The sequence below is a fragment of the Suricata suricatta genome, chromosome 1, assembly GCF_006229205.1.
Source record: "Suricata suricatta isolate VVHF042 chromosome 1, meerkat_22Aug2017_6uvM2_HiC, whole genome shotgun sequence".
NCBI lineage: Eukaryota > Metazoa > Chordata > Mammalia > Carnivora > Herpestidae > Suricata > Suricata suricatta.
In genome coordinates this window covers 26,450,354-26,462,648 of record NC_043700.1, presented here as the reverse complement: position 1 = coordinate 26,462,648, position 12,295 = coordinate 26,450,354, and the positions used below count along the sequence as shown (strand labels likewise).

At 35.8% G+C, this 12,295-nt stretch overlaps 1 protein-coding gene across 1 annotated transcript in view; it reads left to right on the top strand.

Moving 5' to 3' along the window:
* The window catches only part of GTF2E2 (general transcription factor IIE subunit 2), a 72,953-nt gene that overhangs the window by 49,690 nt on the left and 10,968 nt on the right, over nucleotides 1-12,295 (top strand). Inside the window, exon 6 of the mRNA XM_029935648.1 lies at nucleotides 2,331-2,424. Within this exon, the coding sequence (XP_029791508.1) occupies nucleotides 2,331-2,424 (94 nt within the window). The remainder of the gene's footprint in view (nucleotides 1-2,330; nucleotides 2,425-12,295) is intronic.

Here is a 12,295-nt window from a genome sequence, read left to right as displayed (position 1 = left end):
TCAAAAATAAATAAAAAACATTAAAAATCATTAAAAAAAAAAAAAAGCACTCTTTATATTGGAGCACCTGGGTGGTTTAGTTGATTAAGCATCTGACTCCTGATTTCAGCTCAGATGATGATTTCATGGTTTGTGAGATTGAGTCCTGCAGCGGGCTCCGTGCTAACAGTGTGGAGACTGCTTGGGATTCTCTCTCTCCCTCTCTCTGCCCCTCCCCTGCTTGTGTGTGCTCATGCTCTTTCCCTCTCTCTCTCTCAAAATAAATAAACCTTAAAAAAAAAAGAATCACTTTTTATCTTTAATTGTTGATAATTATATTATAATGTGTCTTGATATAGATCTCTTTTGGTATAGGTCTCTCTTGTTCATCTTATTGGGGACTTTCTATGTTTCCTGGATTTGGATGTCTGTTTCCTCTGCCAAGTCAGAGGAGTTTCCAGCCATTATTTTTTTAAATAGGTTTTCTTTTCTTTTCTCTTTCTCTTCTCCTTTTGAGAGCCCTATAATTCAAATGTTAGTATGCTTGATGTTGTCCCAGAGGTCCCTTAAACTTTTCTCATTTAAAAAAAAATTGTCTTTTTTCTCTTTGCTGTTCCGATTGGGTTATTTCCACTACCCTGTCTTATAAATCACTGATGCATTCTTCTGTGCCATTTGATTTACAGTTGATTCCCTGTACTGTATTTTTTCATTTCAGTTATGTATTCTTCAGCTCTGATTTTTCAGCTCTCTTTTTAAATTTTCTTTTTGTTGAAATTCTCACTGAGTTTTTCTTCTGAGTTTGGTGAACATTTTTATGATCATTACTTTGAAGTTTTTATCTGAACTATTTTTCAAAGTATTTTATGTCATGAATAATTTATATAAATAAGAATGAAGAGATGGTGAAAAATAGCTTTATTAGAAATTTTTATAAGATTTTAACATAGCAAACTTCTGTAGCAAGTTTTTGGCAAACACATCAGAAAGATAAAAGAATACTATTATACGTCTTTTTAGTAAAGTGAAATGGCAAAGGTTCATATCACACAGTATTGTACAGTGAATTCCTTTCTGTTGAGTAACTAACTGAAGGAAAATACATTATATTTTTATATCCTTAGAAATATGTCATTCAGTCATTGATTCTTAAGCTTTAGGTGACTCGTCTGTGGTATTGTCATCCGAAGACTCATAGGTTTAGATTTTATTTCTGTGATCAATTTCACCATCATCAGAGTCTAGAGGGAATACTGCTATGAGGCTTTCTGTGTTCTTGTTCTCATTCATTCATAATGGTGAACTATCTTCTGTCAGTTTTCTTGTCATTGCTCTGAGGAGCAGAAAATAAAAAGTTCTGAATTGTCAAGTATTTAATGAAAGATGAAAGACAACCAAGACCACTGTGTAGTCTTTTATATCTTCTTGAAAGATGATACCGTAGTTGGGCAGTGCAGTAACACAAATCGAACCACACTTCTAGGTGACATAATTTCACTGTTTCACTGTTACATCACACTTCTGGGTGATATAGTCATGTTTCTTCCCTTTTTTAAAAACTATTTTAGCTATTTATTATTTTTAATGTTTGTTTGTTTATTGATAAAGAGCGAGAAAGCAGGGGAGGGCAGAGAGAGAAGGGGGGCAGAGAAGAGAGAATCCCAAGCAGGCTCCATGCTGTTAGCAAAGAGCCCAACATGGGGCTCAAACCCATGAACCATGAGATGATGACCTGAGCTGAAATCAAGAGTCGAAGATTTAAACTGACTGAATCACCCAGGTGTCCCACTATTTTAGCTTTTAAAAGCTAAATAAGCTAATTATTGGAAATAATTGACTGGTAGTGGTAAATAAGTGGCAAGATATTTTAAGGTAGAGGTAAAATAAGAACACTAAGATCACACACTTTTTCTTAGACTAATAAAAGGCTCCAGTGGATCTAGATCATAATTGCAACACTGATTGGATTTAAATTGGATGTAGTAAACTCTAATGGTATACTGGAGGTTAAGAGAAATAGGAGTCCTGGGGCACCTGGGTGGCTCAGTCGGTTAAGTGTTCGACTCTTGGTTTTGGCTCAGGTCATGATCTCAACGGTTCATGGTTTCAAGCATTGCATCAGGGTCCATGCTGACAGAACTGAGCCTGCTTAGGATTCTCTTTCTCTCTCACTTTGCCCCTCCCTGGTGCACACTATCATGCTCGCTTGCGCATGCGCTCTCTCTCTCTCTCTCTCAAATAAACTTAACAACAACAAAAAAAGAAATAGTTCTTTTGTTTAAAAAAATATATATTTTGGTGGAAGAAGGTAATTTGGAAGTTAACTGAAAACAAATTCTTTGTCTTTAAAGGCTTTGGGGGACCAGATACTATTTGTAAATCGTCCTGATAAGAAGAAAATTCTTTTCTTCAATGATAAGAGCTGTCAGTTTTCTGTGGATGAAGGTGAGCCTTTGTGTTTAGTTTTCAAGTATGTTACAAATACAGAGTGACAAACTTATATTTATAATCCTATTATAAAGGCGCCTGGGTGGCTCAGTCAGTGAAGCGTCCGACTTCTGCTCAGGTCATGATCTCACGGTCTGTGGGTTTGAGCCCCATGTTGGACTCTGTGCTGACAGCTGAGAGCCTGGAGCTGGTGAATTCTGTGTCTCCCTCTCTGGCTGCCCCTTCCTCTCTTTACTCTGTCTCTCTCTCAAAAATAAACATTATAATCCCATTATAACAAATTTTGAAGTAGTGCTTTTTTACTTTATCATTTCTTAGAGCACAGCTAATCTTTTAATACATTGTTTCTGAGGATGTAATTTGAAAGATTTTAGGCTAATTGTACTTATTGTAATCATATAGTAGGTTAGATTTTTTATGCTATGTGTCAGCTGTACCAGTTTATTTCTTTATGTCTATTATTTTATAAATACTACTTCATATCTTGATATGAGAAAGCTTGATGCAGGTTGGGAAAAAGAACAGAATGCTGTTGGTGACTGATCTCTTAAGTAATTTATGAGTCTTGATTATCAGATTGGATAGGGAAGATTACTTTTTTCTCTGATATTTGTAGTCAGATGTTAAGCTTATGGTGAGTCTTGTACTAAATGTGTGATGCCTGTGTTTTGGATTTTCGTTAAAAATATTTCATTAATAGTTATCAGGTAAAATAGTTAAGGGTTTAGTTATGAGAAATCTCTACCATACAAGTAGAAATTCTCGTCTAGGGGTGCTTGGGTGGCTTAATCGGTTAAGGACTGACTTCAACCCTGGTCATGATCTCTCAGTTCGTGAGTTGGAGCCCCACGTTGGGCTCTGTGCTGACAGCTCAGAACCTGGAGCCTGCTTTGGATTCTGTGTCGCCTCTTTTTGCCCCTCCTCAGCTTATGTTCCTGTTTCTCTCTCTCAAAAATAATTTTTAAAAAAGTTCTCATTTAAACAAGTGTGAGACTGTACTGTAAATTTGTATTAATTTTGAATTAAAAAGACAAGAAAAGAATTAACATTTTAATTGTAAAATTTGGAAAGTAATACAAATTCACACCAGAATATCCTAATGTTATAGAATTACATAAAATAAAAAGTAATATTAAATTCCAAATAGTGAAACTATTGTTATGCATGCCTGGTCATTCTAGTGACTCTTGTTTATTGTATTAAATAAAAGAGTTTCTATTGAAGGAATAATTTTGTATAAAAATGTACATATAATTCTTGTCCCTTTAGTAGCCCATACATGTATTGTGATTTTATAATTTGTGTAGTAGCTCTAAGTTTTATTTGTTATCTGACTGCAGATATTAGGCTTGTGGTCCTTGTAGACAGGAATTTAGTCAACCTGAAGTTACGCAGACGACCATGATTTGTTTTAGGAAGTAGAATGTTGTGTTTTGGTGGAAATTCGTGATTGAGAGTATCTTGTATAAAGTTGTTTCTTAGTAAATGTTTGTAAATAAAAATTTTCAAAGTAGTCCAGTTATTCTATATTGCATTTTCTAATAAATGAGGTAAGCCCCTTGTAATAAGTAAGGTAGTAGTGACCTTCTGTACATTGTAGTTATGGATACTCATTTAAGAAAAGTTCAGTTTAACAGATTTTGTGTTGCTTGCGTCTCCTTTACTTGCAATTTTGCTTTTATGGAAACTTTAATAATTGTCATATTGACTTGACACTTTGGAAAAACATAGTGGTGGACTTGATCTTTAAGATATTTACAAGTTTAAAAAAATAGCTGATTCCTTTATTCTTTGGCATAGTTAATCCATTTGAAAGCAATTTGCAATATTAAAAAAATCACAAATATCACATGTTCAAATAGGAAGATCTCATAATGAAAAGCAGATCTATTTTTCCTTTCACTAATTTGAGTCCCTTTCATTTGTGGCCATACTTAACTGGATTTATTTTAATTCTTTGGGTGGCTTTTCTCTTGCAATATGCTTGTATTTCTTGATTTTTCAGCTGGAAGTATTTAAAAAATTTTTTTTTACATTTATTTATTTATTGAGAGACAGAGACAGACAGAGTCCAAGTGAAGGAGGGGCAGAGAGAGAAGGAAACACAGAATCCGAAGCAGGCTCCAGGCTCTGAGCTGTCAGCACAGAGCCCAACGCGGGGTTCAAACTCCCAAATCATGAAATCATGACCTGAGCCGAAGTCGGATGCTTAACCGAGTGAGTCACCCAGGTGCCCCATCAGCTTCAAGTATTATAATGACTTATTCTTATCATGTCACTGATTCCACCTGCTGTCTCTCTTCTTCGCTTTCTAATATAGTATTAGCACTGGTTTTAGTTTCTCTACCGTTCTTCTTGGTACCTTTAATGATCAAAATAATTGAACATTGGGAATTTTTGTATTAAGTCGGCTCTGCAGATGGCAGCATGGTGTAGTGTATCTGTTGTGTAGATGTCTAATTTGAGGCAAATGTTGAGGTTGCAGTAGCTCTCTAAGAATACCATGGAGCTCTAGGGTTTCTTGGTAATATTCATTGGAGAAATTTTAGGAGTGTACTCACTTTCCTCTGTAATCCTCACACTAATCATTATACCAAGCCATTATTGTTTTCTGTCCCCTGTGTGACTTTCCTGTGGATTTCACTGTTTTAACTTAGCTCAGCCTTTTCCTGCTTGTGTATATTTTTCTATATTTCTATTTCTTAATATTATCCCATTTTCATTTTCCATTTTCATTTTATATGGGCTTAAATTCTTCCCATCTCCTTATTACTTTTCCTTCCCTGTCTCCTTATTTACTTGGCTTATAAGGACAAGATAAGGATTTTCACTTCTATTTTTTTTACCCAAATTATAAAAGTAACCATATATGCTTGTTTGTAAAATCCTACACATCTAGAAGTAAGTTGTGTAAATTGTTTGATGTTTTTTTCCTAGCTTCTTCTTTGTTGGAGATCTATAATGCTATATGGCTGTTTAGTATTCTATTATACAAGTGTACATGATAAATGGATTTTTAAGTGTTTAATAATGCTGCAGCAAATATTCTTACACAGCTTACATGCTGGATTTGTATATGTATTTTTTATGATATGAAATAGCTGTATATATCAGGAGGTATTGGGAAGGTAAATTGACAAATTATTTACGTGTCTATTAAGATCTTTGTTGTTTCTGACTTATTTAATATATGTTGAAATATATTACTAGATTTCCTAATAGTGAGCTGTCTATATACTCCTAGAATAACCCATTTTTGACTTTATATATTTCTGGATTCTTCTTCTGTGTGTATTTAAGGTTTTGCTTCAGTATTCAGTGTTCTTTTTTTGTTTACTTTCTCAGGATTTGTTTTGTGTGTGATGCTGGATAAAAGTACTGTTTTTTCTTCCTTCCATTATTCCTGTCGTTTTCCTTCCATTTCCATTCTTTCCCTGCAAGAATATTCATTCAGTTCCTTGAGGATTTGAACACAAACACTCACTGGCTATGGCTTCTTTGACAGCATTCATCATCTCTTCTTTGGTTTATGCCCTTCATAAAGTTTCCTACCTTGTGGATTAATTTTGGTAATCTGTGTTTTCCTAAAACCATTTTTAATTTTCAAATTTAGTAGAATGTACTTTTGCAGAGTTTGGCCCTAGAACTTGCTTAATTTTTTTGTATAATTTTCCCTTTTTATTGCTAACTTTTTATATTTTGCTGTTCTCTTTTATTTCTGTATTATGCTGTTGGTTTATCGATTTTACTTCTGTAGTGTTTTTGCTTTAAAGGACAATATCATCTATCAGATCGCCCTTTATATACTAGTTTTTGACGACTTCCTATGAGTGGTGACTGAGCAAACATTAAAATCTGCTGTTGCCTTTTTGTTGTTAATTTTGCCAGTACTTCCTGTATTTCCTGCAGAGTTTTTAGCTTATAAACATTCTTGGCAATCCTAGTTTAAGGACTGTATCCATAATCATTATAAAACATTCCCTCTTGGTTGTAGTTCATATCCTTTTTACTTTAAAGTCTGGCTTTATCTTGGGGTGCCTGGGTTGTTGAGTTGGTTAAGCATCTGACTTCAGCTTGGGTCATGATTTCATGGTGCTGACAACTCAGAGCTGGGAGCCTGCTTCTGATTCTGTGTGTCTCTCTCTTTGACCCTCCCCCACTCATGTGCGCGTGCTCTCTCTATCTCAAAAATAACTATTAAAAAAAATTTTTTAGGGGCACCTAGGTGGCTCAGATTATGATCTCGCAGTTTGCAAGTTTGAGCCTCGCGTTGGGCTCTGTGCTAATAACTAGCAGCTCAGAGCCTGGAGCCTACTTCAGATTCTGTGTCTCCCCCCCCCTTCTCTGCCCCTCCCATCCTCTTGCTCTGTCTCTCAATAATAGTAAATAAACCCTAAAAAAATTAAAATATTTTTAGGTCTAGCTTTATCTCATTCTTTTAATCCCTTATCCCTTTTTTGGACTGATTTATTTTTGCCCATTGTTTATACCCCGTCTTCTTTTGTTATATTTTCTTTGTAGTTGGCATATAATTAGCTTTAACTTTAGAAGTGTCATTTGATATGTATTATCTTTATTACATGATATATTGTCCCCATTATTTAGAAATTCTATAATTTTTAGGAGCTCTCTTGTGTATATAAAGTGATTCTCTTTGTATGTCTAAGTAATTTGCTTAAGCTTATTGGTATTATTTTATCAACTTTGTTCTTTTGTTTTTATTTCCTAATTGATACTTTCTGAGATTTTGGTAACAGTCTATTATTATGTATTCATGAATTCATTTATTCAAAAAATATTTACTGATGTCTTATTATATGCCCCAGTTATTTTGTTAAATGTAGGGATACAGTAGCGAACAAGGTAGATAAGCCCTGCCTTTGTGGAGTTTACATTCTAAAGGATAAGGAGACAATATAAAAAATAAAATGATAGAGATTGTATCAAATTCTAGGAGACACATGAAGTGTGTGCAAGCTAGTAAAGCTGTGGGGGGGAGGAGCTCAGAGAAGACCACCATGGAGGAATGAGGTGCAGCCAACCTTGCAGAGTACCCGAGTGGGGGCCCCGTGTGTGCGCTGTGGTGGGGGAAGTGGGTTCAAGCAGAGAATAGTGACCGCAAAGGCCGGAGTAAAGACTTACAGTTTTTCCATAGGCTGTTGCTTTTTAATCCTCTAACCAAATTCAGTGGGCTGTGAGTAACTAATACTTTGTACCATCTTTGCTTTTATAAAATGAAATTCCAAGATGATACAGCCTACTTTTAGACATAATTTCTTCAGAGTCAGTGTAATATTGGGACGCCTGGCTGGCTCAGCCAGTAGAGCATATGACTCTTACCCTCAGAGTTGTGAGCCCCACATTGGGCATAGGAATTGGGCATAGAGCTTCCTTAAAAAAACAAAACAAAACAAAAAACCACAAAACTACCGTAACTAACAGAAGTAAAAGGAAAATGATTTGTATTTTACAAAAAAATTTATTTCAGTATTTTAATTGTTCAAGCACATTAATATTAGAATATAAAAAGGGTATAAATAACACATTTGTTGACCTTTATGTATAGAGTCACCGTTGAATGTGATGGCTACAAATGGATCAATACAAGTGCCATGATGCAGTGACACCATACTGTATATACTATATACCGTAACTGGTGTTTTCCTTAAGTGGTGAGGAATTCTTGGCAAAGGTCTGCAAAATACAAAGTGAAGTTTTTCTGTGATTTGCAAAGGTTAATCATACTGTATTCTCTGTATAATATATCTTGTATGTTCCTAGAAAATATTAAGCCAGTGTAAAACCGGTACCTTGTATATTAAACCAGTATAAAAAGTACTTGTTTATATATCTAAATAGATATTTTTTTAATTAAAAAAATTTTTTTTATTTATTTTTGAAGGACAGACAGAGACAGCGTGAGCAGGGGAGGGTCAGAGAGAGGGAGATACAGAATCCAAAGCAGGCTCCAGGCTCTGAGCTAGCTGTCAGCACAGAGCCCGACACAGGGCTTGAACCCACAATCATGAGATCATGACCTGAGCCAAAGCCAGACGCTTAACCGACTGAGCCACCCAGGCACCCCTCTAAACAGATTTTGATTGTAGGCTCAGTTTGTTATCATAAACTGGTATTTTTCACTAATCTTTATACTTTCTAAGGAAGATGGCTGGCAGGAAGAAAGGTTTTTCAACAATGACACAATGGCAGTATTGATCTTTGGGGCTGGGTGATTTTTTTTTTTTTTTTTTTTTTTTTGGTGTTAGGGTTGTTACTCTGTATTGTAGACGTTCTGCAGAATCCCTAGCTGCTGTAGATGTCAGTAGCACACCTTTCCCTAGAGTGTGATGATCAAAAATGTGCCATATATTACCAGATGTTCCCTCAGGGGGCAAAACTAGCTGGGTTGAGAATTCTACTGAAGACAATATATTTATGATTTGTCTTATAACTATGATTTATGATTGTAAAATAGACAACAGTTAATTAAGATACATTGTCTTCAAGATTGTTTTCATGAATTCTTTCATTCAGCACATTCACTGATACAGGGGATGTCCAAGTAAGAAAGATTTCTGTTTGTAAGCTCAGCTAAGGCTGGGGGAAGATTGACATGGGAACTCATGTAGAAGCTCTTGCATACTGTCATTGTGATGTACAGACACGGTGGGGGTAGGGGATGTCATCCACAGGAACATCAGGGGTGGGACACTGTTCTTTTAGTTGAAATTGTCAGTTATGGCATAAGTCACTATTTTTTAAAAAAGTGAGTCTTTGCTAATAGTATAAACAGAGAAGGCCCACTGAAAATTGATGCATATTTTAATATTTATTTTTTCACTCTTTTTTCATATTTTACTCAAAATGGTTTGTCCTGATTGTACTGATGAAGATTTTTGTTTTAGCCCAGTAGGTGGCAGTCTTAGTTAGAGATAAAATCTTGAAGGATGAAGGTTTCAGTCATGCTTAAGATTCACCCTTCATTTTATCTGTAAATAGAAGCAAATATCCTAAAATGAGAAGTAGCAAACAAGTAAGGAGACAGTTTATTTGTGGTAATTTAAAAAATCAAATAGGTAAGTGAACACAGCGTAGCTGAACTTAGGCATATGTCTTATCTCACAAAGGCATTTCCTTAAATCAGGATTGTGTTCATTTAGAGGCGGTATACATGCAGTGGTTTAAGAGCATGGCTTGAGTAGTTAACCTTTCAGTTTATATCTTAGCTTTGCTCCTTGTTAGCTTAGACAAGACACTTCTGAGACTCCTCATCTGTAAAATAGGAGTAATGGTATCTGTCATGTGGTCCTTATGAGAATTAAATGAGTTAATATAAAAGTTCTTAGAGCTTGGAACAGAGCCTGGCACATAGTAAGAATAGTAGTAACAGTAATACTAGGTATTATTAGTAGAATTGGAAATACCAAATAGTACCAAAATTCTAGGTGTTTAAATCTTCCCTGATTATTTATTCACATTTCCTTAGCTGTCTGGCTAGTGGACTAAGTGGATTTGTTACATAGCAAAGAGCCAGAGTCAGTGTAGCAGTCTAAGGCTACGTTTGTGGTGATCTTTTGCAGAAACAACATTATTTGGTGTTCCTGGTGAGAAGTTCAGTGACACACTGATTATTCTTTCATTGCTGCTGTTTTGTTCCTTTCTGCCTGGAAGCTTAAACAATTTAAACTTTACCCTTACAGTACAATATTTCTCACAGAAACTCCTCTTCCTGGAGGCTCTGGTGCTGTTTTAGTTCATTATTTTTTAATGGCTATATGGTATTCCATTTTAGGAATGTGCTTTATTTATTTATTAAAAACATTTTTTCCCTATCTTTATTTTTGAGGAAGAGAGAGTGCGCCCGTGAGCAGGGGAGGGTCAGAGAGAGAAGGAGATACAGAATCTGAACACAGGCTCCAGGCTCTGAGCTAGCTGTCAGCATAGAGCCTGACACGGGGCTTGAACCCATGAACTGTGAGATCATGACCTGAGTTGAAGTCGGACACTTAACCGACTGGGCCACCCAGGCGCCCCTGAGAATGTGCTTTAAAATGGTTTTTCCAGGGGCGCCTGGGTGGCTCAGTTGGTTAAGCCTCCGACTTCGGCTCAGGTCAGATCTCACGTTCGTGGGTTCGAGCCCCGCATCAGGCTCTGTGCTAACAGCTCAGAGCCTGGAGCCTGCTTCCGGTTCTGTGTCTCTTTCTCTCTCTGCTCCTCCTCCCCCTCTCATGTTCTGTTACTCTCTGTATCAAAAATAAATAAAACATTAAAAAAAAATTTTTTTAATGGTTTTTCTGATCCTCCACAGGTGGAAATTTAATTTTTGTTTTCCTATATGCTGTTTTAAATAATGCTTAAAACTTATACATAAATATATGTGCACTTGCCTAATTATTTCCACATTGTAGTTTTCTTTAAATAGAATTGTGAGATTAGAAGGTAAGGCATATTTCAAAATTTTCCTTTTCTTAAGATTTTTTAAATATTTGAGGGAGAAAAAGAGAGGAAAGAGAGAATGAGAATGAATGGGGAAGGGGCAGAGAGAGAGAGGGAGCCACAGAATCCGAAGCAGTCTCCAGGCTCCAGGCTGACAGCACAGAGGCCGAAGCAGAACTCTAACCCACCAACTATGAGATCATGACCTGAGCCAAAGTCAGACACTCAACCGACTGAGCCACCTAGGCGCCCATAAAAAATTTTCAGTACCTTCTCTAATGCCTTTTGTAAAGTGTCCACCAATATTTTGGGACCACATTACCCCTTCACAGCAGTATATTAAAAAGTATCCATTTTTTCACCCTCACTAGTACCAGATGTTTTTAGTTGACTTTGCCAGGCTCATAGAAAATAAAGATAATCTTGAATTTGTATTTTACTTGCAATGACCTTATAAAATTAAAGAAAAACAGATTATTTCTCTTTGTACCTCTGTCAACTGTACATTTTCTGTCTCCCTGTACATTAAAATGTAATTAAATTTGGGATCCTATGAAATCCTGCCTCTCAAATATTGGCCCTGCTTTCCAGTGTTCATCTTAAGTATTTGTGCAGCTGTGGTACATTTATGTAGTACGTGTAATACTTAAAATGCTGCAATAGCACTAAGCTCAGAAAAGGCAGGGATTAATGTAAAAATGTTTTATTGAAAAATAACAAAGACGTTGAAGAGTTTTTTTATTCAGGGATTTTCCTCTGAAAATATCTCAAGCAACACTTTTTTAGCAAAAGAAAGTAGTTAAATTTTATCTTAATGTACCTTCAGTTCCATTGTGTCATTAAATTTATATTGTAGGGGCGCCTGGTGGCTCAGTCGGTTAAGCGTCTGGCTTCGGTTCAGGTCATGATCTCATGGTTCGTGGGTTCGAGCCCTGCGTCAGATTCTGTGCTGACAGCTAGCTCAGAACCTGGAGCCTGCTTCAGATTCTGTGTCTCACTCCTTCTGACCCTCCCTTGCTTGCACTGTCTCTGACTCTCAAAAATCAATGAAAAACAAAAAAATTTTAAAATTTATATTGGATATTCTTTTTGGTGGTACATTAATATACATATTCACTTTCTAGACCATTGCTGTCACTTTTCATAGGTATTATTACTTGTGTAATTGTTCCAAAGAGGCCTGAAGTATATGAGCTCTGTATAAATCAGGTAGAAAGTCACAGTAGTTTCAGCCTTTCAGAGAACTGAACCTTTACAATTCTGGTAACATAGATGCTTGGTAAAAAGTGAATTGACTGAAATTTACCATTGAGTTAAAGGTTTTTCTCGTCTATACTTTTATTCTCTTTATATATTTTTTTTCTGCAAGAAACAAGTATAGTTTGTTAAACATTTATATCCTATACTACTTACCCTAAGTAAATGAATACAA